General features: G+C 43.5%; 1 protein-coding gene across 1 annotated transcript in view; it reads right to left on the minus strand.

Annotated features, from left to right (window-relative positions):
• The window catches only part of DPH1 (diphthamide biosynthesis 1), a 1,923,189-nt gene extending 1,900,778 nt beyond the window's left edge, over positions 1–22,411 (minus strand). Inside the window, exon 1 of the mRNA XM_078680142.1 lies at positions 22,263–22,411. Coding sequence (XP_078536268.1) covers positions 22,263–22,299 — 37 coding nt within the window. The 5' untranslated portion in view covers positions 22,300–22,411. The remainder of the gene's footprint in view (positions 1–22,262) is intronic.
• Positions 22,412–22,930: the final 519 nt, after the last annotated feature.

Raw genomic sequence — 22,930 nt, forward strand, 5'->3', positions numbered from 1 at the left:
GTTCTAAAAAACAAATAGATGGAGAAACCATGCTGGCAGTAAAAGCCTCATTAAAAGGCGACCATGCGTCATTACCTCTAAATTATCCACTCAATAATACATACATAATTGATGCGAACTCCGTTCCTTTTGCTCGAATCCTGGAGTGGGGGATAGAGTAATTCCGAACACGAACCGGAGGTCTTACTTAATTCAAGAAGCACACATGGGAATGAGTCTGAGGCACCAAGAGATCTTGAAATCTCTCATAAAATTGCAATCACAATACTGATGGCCGGGGATGAGAGTGCAAATTTATAATTTTGCAATGAACTGTCAGGACTGCAACAGAGATCGCAGTTGTGAACCGGACCAGATACCAGCCCAGACACCTCTATTAGACAGCATTAGGCTATCTACACGCAGACGTCCACACGGAAGAATGCGATCCCATAAATATTAAGGCGAGATTCATTTGGATGTGGCCCCAGCGCTCGGCTGACGCCAGAACTGTTATAAAAGATTTGCGAGTCTTTATCTGCACATATGCAATTGGCATGCTACATTCTGACCAGGGTCCTGCGTTTAGCTCTCGAGCTTACAAGGAGGCCATGGCCAGCATGGGCATTGCATTGCGGTACTCTAGTCCATTCCATCCCGAGAGAAATGCGGTAGTGGAGAGAAAAAAACGTGACATAAAGCAATCTATAACAGCGAGGGTATTAGGTTCGGGTGATGGGTGGGTCAAACATCTAATAAGTGTCCAACATAGTCTTAATAATCTGGCAAGAAATTCTCTGGGAGGAATCACTCCGTATGGACTTTTGTTTGGTACAAGAATGATAATCGAAGACCTCGATTGTCGTACTTCAGTGATGAAACAAAAAACCTTTGATATCAAAAGATCATTTGGCTGTTTTACAGGACTTATAAGAAACAAGAAGAAGTCGAAGTAACACAAAGCTAAAGCCAACGGCCACTGAAGAAAAACCACCTGTCCCAGCAAGGCCTGTCTGGATTCCAAAGATTGGGGATCTGGTCAGAGAAAAGATCGCGGTGAAGAAGGAATTTGGGCCTTTATACAGAAAACCAGTACCTGTCTTAGCTATCAACGGAACAAGATCAGTAGTACTACTGCCCCTTGCTGGTAAAAAGGAGAACAGAGTTGTGTCAATCGACCTGGTAAAACCACAATCATGTGGCCAATAATAAGTAGTAGGCCCAGTGGACTCCCAAGAAGTAGCAGAAGACCAAACCTAGCTACAATTCAAGAGGTTCAAACTGAGAGACTAATCACATTTGATAAACCTGCAGTAGATAAAAAAAGGACTATGCAACAAAGCCATGGAACTTGTGCCTCTTGAGACCCAAATTGCAACAGTTCGTCAAGAAACACCTGTCTACAATGATGTAGCCTCTGACCATACAAATCCAAAGATTAATGAAAATCCGGAAGCTATTCCAACTATTGACAGAACTGCAGCTGGCTACTTTATCAATTTCGATGACTTTTCTGAAGATCCAAGAGAACATGAAGCAAATAAAACTTTCAAAGAAAAAATAACAGAACTCTTTCATCAAATTGGAGAAACATATCTGATTTCACCATGGATTGAATTGTGGATTGTGTTAGGTGTACTTTTCCTCCTGCTCTGGCTCATTTTGGTTTTAAGCTTGGGAAGATTTATTGATGGAAAATACAGTACAATGGACACAGCAAGTCAGATCATCAAGTTGGTTCTAAAGCCTCACAGATCTTCTCACATTGAAAAAAGAGAACTATCATCAGTAAACATCACAGCCATTCCTATACCTTGGTGGTGTAGCATGGGACACAACTGATTAAGACATCTATGGCCCGGTTGAACTCTTGAAATATCCACACCAGTTCAAGGTTTCTTTAAGTGACTTTGTATCACCTAGTACTTTCTCTGATGATTGGGACTTTGAAAATATTAATAATATGATGTCAGATTTAGAAATGTCAGCAAAATTCACAGAACATGATTATTTACAAGGTTCATCAAATTATGAAGAAATGTATTGCTTTAATCATTATGGGCATCATTATTTGCATAAATCTGCTAATCCTAGAAATGTTTTTACTTATAATCAATGGGAACATTGTCCAACACCGCCAAAAGATAGTTCGAAAACATTTTATGAGAAATTTCCATACTTCTCAGGGTTTAATAACTCAGATCCAGAAACGTTTTATTTTAAAGTTATGAATAAGACGGGAATGAAAAACATGTTGACAAATGCTAAACTGATTTATTCTGAAAAATTTTACCAAAAAATGTCTACATTTGGTTTTGAATTCTGGAAAAACAACATTGAGACACAAACTGTCTGGGGGTACAACAGACTGTCAGGTACAAGGTTCAGAATCATTATTCAGAGCCTGCATGATCCCAGAACAAATAATATTCCTGAATGACACCATTCAACAAACAACCTGTCTTGGCCTAGCCAAGATAAAAGACTTAAACAAACCGTCTATTCCAAAACCCATACCTGACAGTAATAGCACTACAGATATGGAGGTAGACGTATCCCATATTTTACACCAAAACAGAACATATCCTGATTGGAAAAAATGGTTGATCTGGCCCACAGACACTAATAACTGTCAAGATAGATTCCTGAACAAAACACAGGGGTTCAAACAGAACAGGCCAGACCCAAGATATTCCCAGAGACAACATCCAGGGATAATAACAACATACAGTGTAGGAAAACTATGCCTCGAGTGGCTACAGAAATCCACACTACCTGAAATTAAGCAACACTTGACTTTACTTAAAGAAGGTGCTGACTTGCGAGACTTCATAATAGGACCTCGCAAACAGCGTCAAAAACTTTTCATATACGCTGGTATATACGCTGCTTACAACGAAGCTTGGAAAGTAACGCAAATTGAAATTGCTGAACAAATACGAGAAATTGATCGTATTAATTTGGAAAAATCACTGTCTCTAGTGGACAATGGGTTAACGACTCTGTCGTCCAAAATGTATTCACTGGACAGCATTGTATCATCTGCTATTGATATAATAGAAAAGGATATGCTAATGTTACAACATGGCCAGTCCCAATTACGTTCTATTGTACAGTTAGGCTGGACGTTACAAAATCTGCGTTCAGGCTACATGCCATGTCGTCTAATCAACACAACGTCATTATTTTCTATCTTTAACCTTATAGATAAACAAATCTCTTTGGCACAAAAAGGAGCAGACTATACGGTGCTGAGCATTGAAAAACTAGACAAATTTCCTTTGACAATGACAGAACGACCTGTCATTGAATGGATAATACATGGTACAATTACAATTCCGATAACAACTTTTCAGTTTCAATATTGCCAAAAGCATATACCAGCAGGCCTGTATGAAAGGTTGGGTAAAGGATACATCAAGTCAACCTGGAATTTACCTTATACACATAGATGTTATAGTGAAGGGAAAAAATAGGTATTTCTTAGTGGTAACAACTGTAAAAATTCACTAAGCGGTACACTTCTGTGTCAAGGTATTAACTTGCATGGAGCCTGCTAAGGTTCATCAAATAACCTTTCATGTCACCTGCACGGCACCCCTGCTACACAGATAGAGCCTTTTTTCAGACAGCTTTCCAACGGCAGCTACGTTATAAGTGACCACAGCTGTTGTGGCATGGTGCCAGGAACGGCCTATCTCGTGAGCGTTACTTCCAGGGTCATTTGCTGTATGCAAGTATTGTATCCAAACAGCAAACCAGACAAGGAGGCAGCAATATGGCCTTCTCTGAATATCTCTTCTATTCAAATTGATACTTTAAGCAGAATAAAGTCTATTCTTTTACAGACAACTGTGCCTTTAACCTCGTGTAGAGAAACGTATGATCTGCAAGTTGCAAGGACAGCAGCAGAGATACATACACTATTATCGACAAATTGCCCCGTGCATTTCGTAGAAATGTTAGGTCAAATCTTAAACATGTCAGATACCAGAGGCATCGCACATGTATTTAAGACAATTTTTTTGGGACTATTATCACCCTTTGAAGCAGTCCTGAGCATCTTCCCGAATTTCGTGCACTCTGTGTTCGGCGGCCTGCCGCTCATCTTTGGACTCGTAGCAGGAATTTTATTTTTGTTCCTTCTGCTCCGATATGGCAAGTCAAATCACAGACAAAACTCAGGCAACAATGGAAGCCACGATCCTAGCAATGAGATACCGAGAGCGGATTACTAAAGTCCTCGGCATGGCTCAGCTAAGAGATCTGAATACTACCTGGCTTCTTTCATTCAGACCAATCTGGCAAGATTGCATCTTACCTGTTCTACGATGCCTGCTTTGCGGAGAAGAATGCGTGTTGGACATCTGTCTCACACTCCCATCAGCAGTACCTATGGATATCGATACTTTGCTTGGTTCGGTAACGGCTCATGCAACGTGTTGTCCCCAGCGGCTACCTATTCTGATGACGGCATTCGTCGAGACCTCACCATTACGAATAGGTGGCGGTGAGGTACGAGATGAAAGCGGCACACAGGTACAACCTTCTGTGACCATTGCTGATCTAGACATCGATGATGGCAATGAATCTCACATTTGCACTATTTCTACTTTTTCGGACTTGGTCCAACTTTCACCTACTGTTGTAGACAAATTCTTTGCCAGCCTATCTGAATGAATGTTCTCCCCTAATAACGAGAAAACCTTTTAAAAGAAAACATAAGCACACAGCGTTCCCTGAACTGTGAATTCGGCCTTCAGTTTTGATAAACAGAACTTCTGAAAACATTGGAACTATTTTTCTTCCCTAAAAGCGAAATACATTTTTTTCCGTTCCCAAAATATTTACTTTTTTGGCACATGATACTCTGCTTAAAGTAGAACTATTCTTAGAGAACAGAACTTCTATTTTTAGAATTTCTAGAGACAATATTTTGACTTAGCCTCTAGCACATGTACAGTCTTGTATAAATATGTGATGGAATGGTCTCGGCCTTCTCTTCTGTATTAGGAGCCATTTCATAAATGTAAATTTCGCAATTCATTCAGCCAATATTTCAACGTACAATATATGCATTATCTGAATGATACCACTGCTTGAAAACGTACAGTATAATACTCATTTTTCGTGTATATACCATTTCAAATGCATTTTTATGTATTTTGGGGTGGGCTGGAAAACACATGCATCGTTATATGTTTAATATTGCTTAGTATTTAGTAATGATGGACATTATACGTGGAGTGGGTGTTGTGAACGTATCTAGGACCCTATTTAAATATTCCCGATTTCTGCCCTTATGTGGTTATAACAAATCATATCCTTATAAAGGCATATGAATCATATCCATATTTAGTCATAGCCAATGCAGTCCAAATACGGCAAGGCTACTCCCATAGACTCCTAGAAAGTACAACGCGTTCTTAAAACAAACCAAGCCTCCAGCAGCCCGGGAATTCCCCCTGCTTCTGTTTTGATTTGTCCAAGAACTCCTGGAGTCCTGAAAGAACTGCGAGTTCTTAGTGACGTCTTATGTCCAACCTTACGTCAAACTCGGCACCTTCCAGGTATAAATATACCAGCATCTGCCTTAGCAAAACACACGGTGGTTTGGAGCAGATCGGCTATCTACTTACCCGACGCCCTGCTGAAACGAGTGCCAAAGGAAGCCGACCCTCCCATTGACGCACTAAGAGAGACGCTGTCTTTTCTCCTGCCGAGAAATCCAGCTCCAGTGTTTCCCTGTCACCCTCTCAGGTTGCTGGGAGATCGAGTCCTGAGAGAGAGATACAAGACCTCTTTCATTCTATAACCAAGGTACGGAACTGATTAGACCCTTAGAGAATTCTTGATTCAGATTTTGGCAAAAACTATCTTAACTAAAAATACAAACTCATTTACTCCTTCCCACGTACTAGGCTTAGGTTAGGTACACCGGGGTAGGCGTATTTTAGAAACACCAGTTGAGTACGTTTAGTCAACTTTTATCATTGTATGTATTTTATCCGTTTTAAGTATCTTATGGCTTTGAAACCATATAAATGCTTTAACAGTATTATTTCATAATACTCCTTTTACTGTACGCACTTTACTTTATGACAAGTATTGCAATTGTGGCAATTCACTTCTCTTGCATGAGAAAGAAGACTGCTCAATAAATAACCACTTTTATTGAAAACGCCCGTTTCTCTATTTCTCTGCATTTCTGGTGAAACTAAGCATGCACGATTGACTGAGTGAAATAGCCATCTATTGTTTCCGCGACTCTGGAGCTATACTCCTTATTCTGGAGGGAGCAAAGTTGTCATGTTTATGCGGTTGTCAGAAACTAATCCCTTCTTGTCTATTCAGGAAAGTGAACTCCTTCCTGTTCACTCGAGAAAGTTTCTAGTGACCTCTGAGCTAGCTGGCATTCCATAATTTTTTTTTTTTTTTTTTTTTTTTTTTTTTTTAAACCTTTATTGTACAGAAAGAGCTCACAAATACGGGCCTACAACCCACCGGGCTGGCCACCACAGAGCCGAATGTCAGGAGCAATGCACAGAGTAGCACAGTATACAAAGGCCAAAAAACAGGAGAAATAACAAGCATCTTAGAGCGATCACAGGAGATAAGAATTAGAAAGGTAGTTTTCTTATTTTTAAAGGACGGGTTAGGGAGTACAGGAGTATGGTGGGCCAAGAGACAATCCAAAGGGGCGGGGCCGCGGCGGGCAGCAATACAATGATCATAAAAAACACAGGAGAAACAAACACGAAATAGGCATACCAATAAGCACCGGTCAAAACAACAGACATGAGGAAAGGCCATCGCACACACCGTCCAATGCCTGCCCACCGCAGCTACCACCCGTCCCACCAAACAGCACAGAAAAAGACCCAAATACAAGAACAATACGAAACGGACCCCCAATAAAAGAAAGGAACCCCGCATAAGGGGGGGGGGGGAAAAGAAGGGGGAAGAAGGAAAGGAAGGGACTTTCATCCAAACATCCGCCCCCGGGCGACGAAACAGGAAAACCATAACCCGGTACAAAAATAGACATTGAAAATACAGAAAACACACCCAGCAAATCAGAATCATCGTGATACCGGAAAATACCCCAGAAAGACACCAGGGGGACAGACGACGAGACAGAGCCCCGAAAGAAGGGATACACAAGGGCCATAGAACCAAAAAGGGAGAAGAAAGGAGGAAAAAGATCCCCCAAAAACAGCAACAGACCCCCCCACCCACCCCTCAAGCCCACCCTACACCCCTGCAGAAGGCTACGGCCAACCCCCCAGCAGCGTGCCTGTCGCCCTAAATAGAACCCGAAATATAGGAGAAAGAAACAAGGTAGAAACAAAGGCAAAAAGAAGGGCCAGGGAAAGGAAGGAACATTACACACGGGAGAGGGCAAAAACAGGATAATCTGCAACCATCCCACCACCTGTGAAAAGGGGAGAGGCAAAGCCCACGGGAAGTTAAACGACATCAGGATAAGTTGCAGGAGTCTCACGAAGTTACGCAACATCACAACAGCACATGTCGGTCATAGATCAAAAACAAGACTACCGCATATAATAAGTCATTTCAGCCCTGTCCGCTTTTGTCCAAGGTTGTAATCATCCAAACAAACAAAGTCCAAACGACGAGGGACACAGGGTTCAGGAGGAAATCCAGCGGCAGTCCTGAGGAGAAACGTGAAAGAAAATACGGAGAATATAAAAAAGTTACGGTACAATCTTCGCACCGCAGGCACAGTTCCATGAACAAGTCCAACGAGGCAAGCCCAGCTGGGTCGGCACAGGCGCCCCGGCCAGGGAGCCGACGCGATGAGAAACAGAAAGGATCATCGAGGCCTGGACAGGATGCAAACGGACCGCAGACCAGCGGCCGAGGCAACAAAGCAGGACGACAAAGGGCGTCGGAGAGTCTCCAATTCAAGGATGCGGTCTCAGCCGGAGGCACAGAGACCAGGAGCACACCAGTCGTACCCTGCAACAAGGAAGCAAAATCCAACATTGGGGGCCCGCCTAAATCAAAAAGTGGGTCCGCCTCCACAGGGGAAACAGGCGCAGCCACGGAAGTCCGCCAGGAGTATAGTGCATCCAGGACAACTTGAAGTGCAGGAAACCCTTCACAAGATCCGACATCCGGGCCGTGCGGCGGGCCCCCAGTGCTCGCCCAGGCTCGGCAGAGATTCTCAGGGTCGGCCGCCATCTTAGGAGCCCAGCAAGCCCTCGGTCGTCGGGGGCCCCGGCCGGAGCAACACCAAAGCAAAAGGAGGTTAGCCAAACTGCGGCGGGGCGCCCCAAGGCAGGAAGGAGACCCACCAGAAGAAGGATGTTCGGCGGCCCCCTCGTGCCGCCGGCCCCGTTCTCCGAGCCCGGGCGGAAAATTCAAAATGGCCGGGCCGGGGAACAAAGGGGGGGACCAAGCCGGATAAATGAGGAGGCTCCCCCGCAGGAGGCAGCGTCCGCACCCCTAGGCCCAGGCCAGTCGGGTCCGCCAACGGGCACAGCCGGCCTATTCGCACATCAGCCTCCGCAACCAGATCCACAGCGCCAGCAAAGGCCGACCATCGCGCTCCGTCACGTCCCGTCGCTGCCAGGAGGTCCAGGCCAGTCCGCCCCGAAGGCTCCGAGCGGGACCACCGCACAGGATCGACAGCACCCAGGATCACCGGAGCAACGGGTAAGTGTCCGCAAAGCGCCCGCGGCACCGAAACACCGCAAGGAGGGCTTCCCGGGGCAGGAGAAATACAGGATAATCGAAGAAAACAGGTGGTTGAACGGAGCCGAGCTAAAACGCGGCCATCTCGGTCGCGAGCTAGGCTCCTCCCCCTGGCATTCCATAATTAAGTCTAACATATTCAATAGAGATCTAGTCGACCTCAGTCCTACGTCTAAACTATCGTTTATGTTATTCCAATGCGCAAAGCCTATTGGGAATATAGGAACTACACTACAATATGTACACCTCAGCAGAACTGTCAAGCAGGATTTCATACTGTAATGTCAAAAAGGCCCACTGTGATTGGAGTCTGCATGGCTGAGTGGGACAAAGGAAGTCCCTGCCCAGGTGTAAGTTAACATTTGCTATGAAAGGTTAAAGCCTCTTGGAAGGTAGCCAGTTCTTGTGCCCTGTCCCACTGTACATCCTTTTAAGGGAACACCACCACCTGCCCACACCCAGGCCTCTGTTTTTACATCTCTTCAAATGCTAATCACTGGCTGTGAAAAGCAGGAGTACAAATACACAAGTTTAGCCTCTGGAAAATGTAGGTAGGTAAAAGGGAACTTTCTAAAAGTAACTTATCCTTAATGTTTATCACAAATCCAAAATCATCATTGAACTGAATTTTATTAATAATGAAAAATAGTTATTTACTTTTCTAGCTATTACCTAACCGAAATAAGCATTATTAAATGTACTAATGGAACACAGTGTTCTCCTATGGAACAGCCAGCCGGGACTGATGGCTCAGTGGACTAAAGCAGCCACTGCAGGGTCCTGTGTTCAACCTCATGGTCACAGGTTCAAATCCTGGCGGGTCCACTCAGCCTTTCATCTATTTAAGGTCGATAAAATGACTACCATTGAGACGGGTAACAATAAACATCTTTTATTCAGCTCCAGGACATCTTCGGGTAGTTGTGCGCTTTACAAATACACCTGCTATGTTATGTTATGTTATAGTGAAAATAGCTGTTGGAGCTATTCACTGTAAGACATGTTTAACATGAAGTTCCTACGTGTCCTACTTTTAAATACTATGTAGCCTGACTTATGGGCAATAAGGCCTACATAAGAATAACTTATAAATAAAGGAAAGGTTTGACCTGTCAAAAGGCATTATTTTGACAGGTCGAATTTTAAAATTGCAACAGCCAGGCTACAAATGGGAGGCTTTTAGTCATGTTTGCCACTGTAATGGGTAGCAAAATGGTGCTGCAGTCCACTAGTGACATTTACCTTACAGACCCAAGTTACACTTTGTCGCATATACTAGGGAATTGTAGTTAGTTAAATATGCCAATTAGGGGTATGCCAATTTCACCATGTGAAAGGGTTGCACAAACACTTCATCACTGGTTATAAGGGGTAACATACAGAGTTCTGCAAGTTCTACTGCTAGCACACAAGATCATATAAACTGTAGCATAGTCACTTGAAACCACATTTCAGGGAACTATAATCATGGCATCGCACTGCACCTCAAATCTGAATTGGGAAGTAAAACAAAGGTGTGTGTTGACACCAACTACATTTCCCACAATAAACCTCGTGTGAATTGATCAAAAGAGAAGTGAATCGTGGCTGTCTTTTGAAATGAGAATCAGCCGTTCACTTCAATGAATGAAAAGAACATTAAGGACTCAAATGATTTGACTGGGTTTGAATAAGGCCTTTCATGAATTAAAGAGCTCGAAGCACTTAAATAAATTGACTGGGGTCGAGAACCTGCATTCACACACTGGGGTCATTAGTAAACACAGAAAACAAAGTGACACCGGAGTGAAGATAAGTGCGAACAATAAAGAAACAATGAAGGCTAAAACAAACTAGAAGACACACAAGTACTGCCCATCTCATGAATCAACATACAGCACATTTGAGTACATTACACTTGTATCATATTTTGCACCGAGCATCTCTCTCTGAAAATAGTTCGCAAGTTGATACCCTCACGATGCACTTTATTTAAATTTAGAAAGTTTTGTTTAATCTGAATATCAACGGCAAAAAGAGATCAAAAGAAAAGAAAGACGCTTGCTAAAGGCAGCCCTTGAGCAAGGTCCAGGTGACCAAAACGTGCCGGGAGCATTTGTTGAGCCGACTCGGTTTTGCTAAATAAACATAAATCTTTGCCACTTGGGAGTGAGACCTCAATTCTTTTGCCAGACGAGAGGGAATTGAGGTTATATACAGCGGTGAAGTCTTGCTGCAGAGGGACGCAACACCGCGATGTAAACAAATGAAGAGCACCTAATATACATATATATATATGCCAATGCCTGTAAGGGAATTGTTTTGAATTATACTGGGTGCTCCCTTGTGTCTGGACAAAGCTAAACCTCTCTGAAGAGCTGTAATGACAGCGAAACATGTGTCAGGGGTTGCTTTTATTCATTTCAGGTTGGCTTGGATGGTATTTTACCAATCCAAAGCTGTAATATTGTGCCTGGAGTGGCAAATTGCTTTTGTCATTTTACAGCTCGGCGTGGATAGCACTGTGCTAATCCTATGCTTAAAGAATTTACTGTACAAATGGCAAAAGACTTTGTCCATTTCTATCTCTGCGTGGATAGCACTGTGCTAATCCTATGCTTAAAAACTTTGATAGAAAAGCAGACATTTGAGGTGAGCAAATTTAGAGTGTCGCTGGTGTTGAGGGTGCTCTAAACAGGAGCTGCCTTCCATCTAAACTTGGGAACTACCTAGAGTTCTCTCCTTCTTTCTTGCACAATTTATGCGTCACTCTATGCCTGCACGGGAATTGTTTTGAGATATATATATATATATATAGCTATAACAAATTGATGTCGCACTCCAGTAATACTGTTTCAGATGGTTTTGTTCACCACTCCCACTAACGTGTTTCACCACATAGGCTTGTTCACGGTTAGGGACGTCTGTTTACTCTTTCCAATTTATACTACTCTTCCCATGTGCCCTTAAGGAGGCATTGTGGAATATGTAGTTTTAATTATTGGTTTACACAAACATTATTAAAATATATTTACAATTATTAACAATATTTCATTCCATTCATTTGCAGTATGTTGTTATACGTTTACATGTTTCACGGAAACAGTTACCACATATATGTATGAATTGGAACACTTGATTTTGTTAGGTTCTGTTATGTGTATAAATATATTTGTGCAGTCTTAGTGACTCCCTACAGTGTTTTTGACCAACATGTTTTTGTGAGTCACAAATTATCCAGTTCCGGCGGTGAGGGCTAGACACATCAGCGCATTAGTCAATAGTTTCAATTAAAATGTATATTCATGTAATATTGGTGCTCACTCCTTGTGGTTCACCGCTCCACAACCACTGCTTCATTGCAAGTGACAACATAGCTGTGCTCCTTATCACATTAGAGTGATCTCACAGGTGGTACAGGCAATTAGACAGTCAAAACTCTTTAAGTTTTTCTAACTACAGATGTCTCACTTGAAAAGGCTCCACACAGTTAAGAAATGCCCCACAGCCCAACAAATATTTACCAGCAGAAAATGTTGAGACAACGGGCTACTAAAGGAGTTCTTAATCCAATCTAACTTGATTTGGTGCAAAATCCATCTCTTATTTTGGCGTATGTTTCTTGAAGATGCCTCTAGGTTTTAACAGAGATGTACGCTGCCACAAGAGAGATGTACAAATATAGGCACATCATGGGAGATTCAATGGACCTTTAATTTACAAAAAATCTTGTATGACTTTCATAAAAGCTACATATTTTTCTGTGGTCTATGCCCTTACCAAATGTAGTAGTTGCCTTGAATAAGTTTCATTTTCAATTACTAGGCGGAGTGGCAGAATTACTGTGTTACTGGGAAGCCTAAACTAGTTAAGATTAAATCATGTTCTATGCTTGTGAATTTCCATTATTCAATATGCTTTCAGATTTCAGAGTCATAGTTGGCAGAAGAAGGAATTCAATGATGGCGACTAAAACATGACCTATATAGTTGGAGCTAAATTGCATAATGGATCCTCTTCCAGAGAGACCAACAGTGCACTCCTTTTGGGATGGGAATATCCCCTGCACCGTAAAAAAGCATGTATCCATGCTTAGTTGTGACAACTCGACCCTTGCACCGAAGTCCTGTGTGCATTGCAAGTGCATGTGAGTGAGGTATGGATGTTGGCAAGACACTGTTGTTCGAGTACGGTTGCTGAGATCTGTGGGATCTATCGTGGATGGCCGCTGGTTTGTTGGAAATGACACAAGGTCACAATGGAATACTGTTACTCAGAGTGAAAAGCACTGCATGCATTATTTTGTTGCAAGAGGACACCCAGACACTGTAGTGAGGAAGGGCTACCAGTAGACATTCTATGGTGATCTTTCAGCATGAGAGTGCTGATTTGGCCTTTCTGGACACTCCGCAACTGGTAAATGGTAAAGGAACAGAGCGAGTCAGCTGCTCCTGTTGCTAACGGTGAAGAAGTTTATAGGCAGGGCCTGCCCTTTTTGCTGTCCCCGATTGCTACTTCAGGATGGCTGATGACAGCCAGGAGTATTATCATTGAACCCATGTTTTAAATACTCGTTTGTAGTCCGCATCATCACTACCTGCCGAAAGAGCCATCACCTTGCATAAAGGCTGAGTATGTACTGCAGCCAGAAAATAAGATTCGAAAGTAATACCCCCCAAACTGATTTCAGGACTTTAGACTGTGGATCAACATGTCCTATCTGGAAAATAAGTATGGATGTGGTAACAAAACCATACCACTTTGTTCCAGTTCCAAGTTCGCCTTGACCTACTAAGAAAATGCTCTGTAGATTAATCAAGGAGTGTTGTGATCAAAAGCTGGGTTTGCATGACAATCTCTCATCCAGGAGCAAGGGACATCACTTGAAGCCAAGGCAATATGCTGGACAAGCTGTATATGTGCCTAGATGCCTGCCAGCTCAGAGAGAAGGAGAGTGCATGGCCCTGCAGGAGAGGCTTTCTAGCAGAAGTGCTGCCTGTTCTCAATGTATGGAGCACCTAGAAGTAGCAGTCTTGTGTTCAGCAGTGTTACCGGTACCGACCAGAGTTGAGCGGGGCCACCCAGCCTCTCTACCAGGTTCATGTGGCGATCAGCATGTGGCGATCAGCATGAAGTAGCATCAACCCTCTAAGTACCACAATGCGGTCCAGCATCTCTGACACAACCCAAGGGACCTGATCTGCTGATACCCAAAGTGCCGTGGAAGATGCATCATCATCGCCATAGCAAGGACCCCACCAAATGTCTGGAGACAGCAACTGCAGAAAACAGGGGATCTCAGACAAAGGTTTGACGTGCTGCTCACTTCAGTAAGAAGATCTGAGCTACGGGGCTAGCACTGCAACCCTGCAACTGCTGAAAACACCCACCTGTGTTACTGCAAAGGGCACATGCAACAACCGCAATACGGTGGCACTTTTCTTACCGCCAGTAAACAAGGGGCTCTGTTGCGAGAGAAGACTGTATCTAGAGCTAGAACAGCATGTTGAGAGGAATAACAATTGTCAATAAGATATATTTTGCAATATAAAAACTGCACTGATGCATGGATCACCGCATTAAGCGATCGCTCGCATCAACAAAGTAGTGAACTTGCACCGGTGCTGAATCTTACCCATGAGTTTTTCTTTAGTGGGAGCGGAGGTCACTATAGTAATGTGATATAGGAACCCTTACCATAGCGCTAGGATACTGTGGGAACTGTAGGAAATAATTTGAACCCACAGTGTTGTAGACCCTACAGTTTAACCCCCATTACAATGTGTAGTATTTTGTCTTGCTGTGTTATTAAACTACTTCTCTTTTTCTGGGCTATGCTGTGCGTTATTGTATCTGTTCGGTGATTGTTGAGTGCTGAGTCTCTAATCCCCACAATACCTCTAAGAGAAGCCTTTTACTGTCACCCGTGCTACTCTGAGAGTCAAGTGCAGAAAGGGTGCCATTGGTCCCGTTTATGTTATGTTATGTTATGTTATCCTGATTTATTGAGCGCACAGCTGCCCCAGCAAAGGGCCTGGCGCTAGTGCAGAACTAAAACCGGACAGGAGGTGGAAAACACAACACAACGACAAAGGACTAGGGGGCTATGGGGAAGAGAAAAGTTTTAACCGCCTTCCTAAAAGCAAGAAGCTCATCGATGGCACGGATGTGGACGGGCAAGGAATTCCACAGTTTGGCGGCAAGGACTCGAAAGGAGCGGCCGCCAATCCTGGATCTTTTAAAACGGGGAACAGTGGCAAGGTGGAGAACAGAAGACCGCAAAGGACGAGCTGGAGCATAAGGAAGAATAAGTTTACAGAGCCATGGCATGAGGGACCCTAGGATGCCAGAGGCAAATGACACCAAGGACCATGGTTGTTGTCTACTATCCCCAGTCTGTCCTGTGGCCCCAGCAAACAGGGTCTGACAGCACCTATTGATTTATTTGGACTATTTAGCATCAACAGCCAATTGATCACCCAGGTAATCAACATTCTAAGACCCTCAAAAGCAGCAACCACGAAGAAGATTCCTTAGATCTAAAGCTCTTAGATGAGTTATAGGCCACATTGCAAAGCATTTGCCTTGTTAATGGTTAGGTTTCTGTATTTACAAAATATATTGTAACACTCTTCGAGGCAACACAGATTTTTAAAACATCTGGAAGCCTTCTTGCAGGTGGGAATACTTCTGATCACTTAAAATCCTCTCCTAAAAAATCTTTTTCCTATAGGCGTTTTGGAAAGACTCTACAAGGCACACATAACACAGTAGCTTCCAGGACCATCACAACTTAACAGCTCAGCATCCAGCCAGATATTCGGCACTGGGACGATCTGCACAACTGTGTCAGCAAGAAGAATCCAAATTTCTGGATGTGCCTTTGTTGAAAATGAAAGTGTTCTGGATGGTTTCTAGAAGCAGTGGTGCCATGTTCTGTGCTTTTTTCCCCTTTCACGTGAGCTACTGAGGTTTCCCATGTACCATAGGACTCGAGTAAGGCTCTGGGGTCGAAAGGACACCAAAAGTGTATCTCTCTTTTATAGAGTGGCTACTGCCATCTCTGCCGAACTATGAGAGAATGATGGTGTAGGCAGAGTAACAGTAGTAAAAATGAAACTCGGGGAAGATGCCTACCGGTCTTATCTATGTAAACAGGGTCCTTTATCTTCATTATGTCTGGAAATACTATACATTATTATTATTATTATTATGCTGTTTTGTAACGCGCTCAATTACTGCCGGAGTATCCTGGCGCGGAAAGAAAAAGAAAGGATTTTAACAGCAAACACTAAACCGACAAAAAAGAACTAAACAGACAATCTAAACAAATGAGTTTTTAACGCTTTTTTAAAAGCAGCAAAGTCAACAATAGCACGCAGGGAGAGAGGAAGCTCATTCCAAGCTGACGCGGCTTTCACCGCCACTGAGTGCCCTCCCAGCCGGACACGCCGGAAGCGGGGAACCTGCATCAGATGTTGAGCAGCCGAGCGCAAGTCACGGTTGGGAGAGTACCGAATGAATCGTTTCTTCAAGTAGGCGGGACCCAGCCCATTGATGGCTTTATGAGCCAGAGTCAGAATTTTAAAAGTAATCCTATGAGGAACTGGCAACCAATGCAGGCTCTTCAGGTAATTCCTAACGCTGATCTGCCTGGAGATATTCCCCAACAATCTAGCGGTCGCGTTTTGGATTACCTGGAGCCGCCTTACCAAATAGGCCGGAGAGCCACTTAGCAGGGCATTGGCATAGTCCAGGCACGAGAGGATTAAATCTCTCGCTACTGACTCACGTGCCGAGACAGATGTATGTGTATGGCTGCATGCGAGTGCAAGGTATTAAAGCATGCCTGACTGAGTGGTGGGACCATTTGGATTTTATATATGGGTGTCTTTAAAGTGGTGGCTGGCTTGGTGCAGAGGCAGCACAGGTCTCGGCTGACCATCCCACTCTTGCCGCAGGTATCCACATTGCTAAAACATCTGGCCCATATTTATAGCCGATACAAATTCCTTCTGGACCAACTGAAACCAGCCTAAGAGAAGCTCCCATTGAACACAACTTCTTCATGCTCCTTTAGGAACGAAGAGGCCCCCAAGATTCAAAGGTTACAGATGAGTTGATTGGTCAAGATAAACATACATTCTTGGTCCCTAGACAAGTACTTTGTTCCATGCTGATCATCATCTAAGGAAGATCTAAACAACCAGTGGCACTCATAAGAACCTGTGAACTAGAGACACGATTGTGCTGATTTCTACCACACCTGAGAGGTTGGGTCGGGGCACAAAGGTAATGTGTCCCCAGGTCATCAGAGGTAAACAACTCTAATTGCTACTAGTGGAATCCAGTAACCAGGAACAGACCAAGAACCTTGTAATCAGTTTCTGGCAACTTTATAAAAGTCTATTGGTAATTAATCAATGTTGGCTATGAACAGCATGATGATCCCTCTTATTTATTTTTTTAAACATTTTTTTATTGGCATTTTGTATGTAACATTACATTTTTAAGGATTACAGGCATGCCTTCAATCTCCTTATCTGACACAACACTAGAAAACATTGTTCTATGCCACTCCGGGTTTACTTTATGTTGATTACCAACTTGGGCTATGATATATTTTGGGCTGGAAAAATAGTACAAAGAAGTGACTGCATCCCTGTTGCATAGTTATTCCATCTAGTACCCGCTTCACATATTATTAGTAACATCCAGATGGGCAGTCTTCACAGCTTCCTAGGGTACAGCAATACCATTTATGTTTGGTGCATTTACTATAACGCTAAAGTAAAACAAAACTTAAACTTGTGCAGAAGGGTGTTATGTACAAAAATAAAAAGATCTTACAAATTAACATTTGGAAGATTTCAATGCAAGGGGCTCACAACAGAGCTGGAGGGGTCTCTCCCATGTGGCCATTCACCTATCACCCACAAGTTTGTTCCCCAACAGTTTAACAATCTTGGGGCACTTTGTCTAGTTCAGTTCCAAAATCCATCTGGTAGGAAGGGGCTATTGCATTCAGTGCCTCTACATCAGACTACTCATTCCTCCCCCTCCTCCTCACTACTTGTGCTTGCTGGTCTTTCCCAGGACACCATTGCCTCCGTCCATTGGTCAGCTATGGGGCACTTCCGCATTGCTTTTGCCACTTCCCAGCTCAGCGCTCTACCCTCTGCCCCTGCTCAGGCAATCACATCTCGGTTCCAAATTTCTACTTGGGACCTAGTCGCTGATTTCCATTCCAAGGCTATACTTCGTTTGGCAAGTCCCAGAGCTAAGTCTATCAGCCTGTTCCCGACATTGCATATTTGTGGTCGAGGGAAGAGACTGAGTAGACATACCTGCACCGTGAGGGCCAATACCCGTCCCAGTATACTTATAATCGTGACCAGGACTGCCTCCCAGTTTGGACTATGCACTGACATTCCCAAGTCATATGCATAAAATCTGCATCAGTTTGACTACATCTTGGGTATTTTTGCAATACCCCCCGTAAGTAACGTTAAGGCGGTGGGGCGTCATGTAGAACATGTGTATGAAGTTGAATTAGATATACTTCAGAAACGTATTACAGGAGATATTTGGGGGGATTGCAGGATCTTACCCCATTCTGCATCTGTGAGCTCCCTACCCACGTTTCTCTCCCATTTCCCCCACAGCTCGCACAGGGGCCCGAGGGAAGCTGCAGTTCAAGTAGCGTAGAACCATTTCACTTGATGCCCCACCGAGCCAAGGGTAAGTAAGGTGTGCAACACTGGGTGTGTCTCAGGTTCTTCTCTCCCTCTTCCCCATAGTTTCCTGAAGGTGAAAATCAGAGCCTCATATTGCAGAAACTGCCGAGTCCGCACCTGTCCACCAACTCCTCAAATGGGATCTAACTTTTATGCAGGTAGCAACCCCCCACATTTTCCAACCCTGCCGTCGTCCAGAGAGCCAAATGTTCGGCTGTAAATATTGGCTTAGGGTCACTGAGGGGCAAGCCCACAAGAGGCAGCATAGGCGTGTATCTTGGGGTCCGCTGCAGCTTGTTCTGGCATTTTTTACGGGCCTGCAAGACAGTGCATTGCAGTAGCGAGCAGTATTGGGTGGGCGTTGTTGGTACTAACAGTTTTGCCAACAGTAGGCTAGGGCGAGGATCTGGATCTGCCAGACAAATGCCCACCTCATTCACACCCTCTATACATTGTGCCAGCCATTGCAGTTGGGCGGGCAACATGTAGAGTTCAAAATTCAGTACTCTCAACCCTCCTTCTGATAGGGGGCGTTGCAGCGTCCTCAAAGACACCCTCGGGCGCCCGCCACCTCACACCAGGTTTCGCAATAGGGTGTTCAGCGAGCAGAACTAACTAGCAGGCATCAAAACCGGGAGGTTAACAAAAAAGTTCAATAGCTGGGGTAACATAACCATTTTTGATAGTGAAATCCTAGCCATAATAGGTAACTATAAGGTACACCAGCAGTGCACACAAGATCAGCATGATGAACCCTCTTAAAGGTGAAAGTTATATAGTGTGGGTTTCCAATCAACTCCTCGCTGACAGGACAAGCACCGCCGATTGGGGCCACTTCAGCATTGCTTGCATAAGGTTGAAAAAAATACTGTTGATAGTCTTTTATATGTCCCTTTAGCGCAGAACGCTTTCTTATCAACAGGGAGCACAATAAGCCAAAATGGCAATTGTGTTACCATCTCAAGTTCCCTCAAACTAAGATGCTTTATGATTTCCCAATCTTTCTTTTTGGAGCATATGAAGCTTTTATAATCTTTCACACCAATTCGACTCAAGTCTCCCAGCTTGTTGTCTGTGTCTTTTGGTTAATGCTACTAAAATGTACCTTTTGTTGAGCCTAGTTCAGAACTTCAAGGGTGCATAATTAAACAAAATATGGTTTTGCATGATTATGTACACAGCTTTTGCCAGTTCATCGTGAAGGACTAAGTTATTCATGCAATTTAATTTATTTTGGAAACACTGTTCTAATACGAGCAAAACTGAGTTGGAGATTTGCTAAACAAATATTTAGTCATGGGGTCCTGTTCAATTCTACCCCTGTGCTGTCAGCAAACTGGTCACTTGATCAACGTGGAAAAAAGCAAAAGAGTCTACAAACAATTAAAAAAGCAGTAAACATTACTTTTCACTCTAACTCACACACTATTCACGTATCTTTTACTAAATAATTCATCAACAATTTATTAGCCCCTTGTTTTGAAGATCGGTTTGAGATGGAGTCATAAGGGTTCTGACATTATAGTCTAAACAAATTTATTAAAGAAGGGTAGCTGATGAAGGACAGATTTACTTGACAATTACTCGACACGCTGGAAAATGCTTCAGGCATCGCAATGAGGAGATTACCGTGCCAGGATACTCTCAAGTAACGGAGCGCGCTATAAAATGGTTTATACATACATACATACCGTGTGGCTTAGTGTCAGCAGGGACACCGTTTTCCATTTAGAAATTATTACTCCAGGTGTCTTAATACAATTGGTTCGTTGAAATAAACCAATAAAAATAACCATGAGAATGCATCAGGTTGTGAAAGGAAAGCCTATGACAGAAAAATGATGTCCATGACGACATGGAGTCATCTGTTAGCTGCAAGTAAAGTGATAATAAATACTAATAAAATATAATAATATATAAGTGTGTCCACATTCCCATGGTCGTATATTTTATTAGCAAATTTTCCAGTGTGCATAGTGTATGATATTCTCGATTAGGTTTAAGATCCTATTAAAAAAAATTGTACACTTTACTACTTCAACCTATTGGGAGCAGAGATTTAACATGGTATTTGGAAAGCCTTAGAGCAAGTTGGCTCTACAACAGCTTTACAGACAACATCTCACTTCAATGCAATTATCAGTCCACAACTTGGCAGATTGGGTACTGCCTCAGTAAGGTAATTTGTATAACCCTACCTAGAAATCATGGTCTTTGATCAAGTCTTTAAGAAAATATAAATGTCGGCCCTACTCAATAAATGTGAGAAGCCAGTGCCTGCGCGTATCTGGAACAGATAATTATGTGTGTCTGATAAGGGCACCAGTTGGTAGGGACACGCATAGGCATTGTTCTGACAAAAACATGATGGTGGTGTGGAGAAAGAAGTAAATAATATTCAATGTTTTGGGATCCGCTTTTATTGATTTGAGAAATCCTGGATGGTTAGGAAATAACCTCTCTAGCACATCGAGCCTTGAAGAATGGTCGAAATGATGGAGCATAGCATGGTTGGTTAGGTGGCGTGTGTGCCTGTTCAGGGTATACAGTTTGCCTAAGGCAAATTATAGTTTGATTGAAATAAGTAAAATAGTTTGATTGAAGTAAGTGTGATAATAACAAACACAAGATTGAACAAGATTCAGCACCACATATTACAGCCTCGCTGACCAGCTAGAACTCCTAACATCATTCTTGTACAGGTGCACAAGCAGAACAGGGCTCACGACTACTACACAGCTTTGTCCACAAGACAATCTGCCATATCCCCCACTTTTTCAACTACCAGTACCGAGGATGTTAGATCTTCAAGCATCACTTTTCTATTATAACCAAAGGATTTTTTAAGTCGCGGCAGGCCGCACCTGTTGGCTTAAAAACCAGCACCGACTTAAAACCGCCCTTACAACATAGACCATAATAAAATCAGTATGCAGCATGACAGACTGCACATACCATGACCGCTTTTAACATCTGAGATATTGGATGGTAGTAGCAAGGTCCATCCCTACAGATCTCGGATCCATACTCCATGTCTTCCTCCAAGCTTATGCCTGCACGAGAACATAAACTTGAAACAAGATATCTCAGAATAAAAAACCCAGTGCAGTAACGAGCAAAGTGGACTGTGAAACTAAAAAATACCATAAAGAGACCTGCAGGGTTGGTCAAAGCGGTCAGCTTACTGAAAACCATAAACTGCGTGCCTGTCTCTCACACTTCATCCATCACACTGCTAGATGCTACACCCAGTGGTACGATAACCACACTTCTGTGATCATCACGCACAATAAGGAAACACTTCCTACATAGGTTCAAACCAAAGATCCGCACTCCCTACTTGGCGAATCAAGTGTGCTTATCCAGGCAGGAAAGCGCTTCAGAGCACCGCGTAAGGGTAGTAAACGCTATATACACGTTGCAATATGAAAGACAGGGCTCAGGTCCCAACACACTTAGAGTGAGCATGTCACGGGTCCACACTTCAGATTCATTACATCAGTTCCTGCACACAATAAAATATCTCTTTATTGGCTTCTGTGCGCATACATGTAGTGTGAAAGCTTGACTGGACCTAGTCAAAACGTAGTGCTATGTTGCACCTTTAGGTCTCAGACCCACGTGCTCAAGAGCGTACGGACATAGCACAACAGCTTCTAGAATCTCCCCACTACATGTACCAGCAGCAACTAGGGCGCAAAAGCACACTTTCCGTTATTATACAGGGCCTCGGCACCGCCACACCAATGAGTATTGAGGCACAACTTTAAAAGCAGTTGCATGCACCATATTGGGGGATGGCACCCTAAAGCCATGCCCTCCTCCGCACCACTACCCTCCGCTCACCCCCTGCCAGCGGTACTGCTGCTTCTACTTCCGTCATCTCTGCAGCACGTGTAGTCAGGAACAGGCGCCGCCAATCCGACCAGAGCTCCAGCACGCTGGGAAGCTGGCGCAGGCAAGACTAATCGTTCCAACAGCCGCCGATCCGACAAAACATACACAGCCCAACCATACAAGCTCGACGCCAACCACTAGCGCCGCCAAACGCAGTCCTAACCAATAGATTGCCGAGTCCAGGAGCAGACAGACTCAAGGCAGTTAAAGCTAAGAACGAGGGAGAAATTATTATGTCAGCTGCTAGTCTATATTTCTAATAATTTCGTCAGGTACATCATGATAGATTTTAAAGATAGGCCAGAGGTAAGGGACAGACTTCTTCTGTACGATGGCGCCCGCGCCAGAACCTTTCTCCTTTGCATATTGACCTGCTGGCCTGTATTGTAGCACTATGCTCACTGTTATGCAGTGGTTTTTTCTGTGAAGAAAAGGTGCGGCGTGGCCAAAGAAGCGTAACTAAAAGCTCATTTAAAGAGGCATTGTTGTTGCAATCCTGAGGAAAAGAAGCCCACATGATAAATAGACGATCTTTATCCCATCTCTCTCCGGGCGACTCTCCTTGGGGAATCTGAGGTGAGGCCACCGACAGTCAAAACTGCACTCATGTTTAGTGT

Source organism: Lissotriton helveticus, chromosome 3_1 (genome assembly GCF_964261635.1).
Source record: "Lissotriton helveticus chromosome 3_1, aLisHel1.1, whole genome shotgun sequence".
NCBI lineage: Eukaryota > Metazoa > Chordata > Amphibia > Caudata > Salamandridae > Lissotriton > Lissotriton helveticus.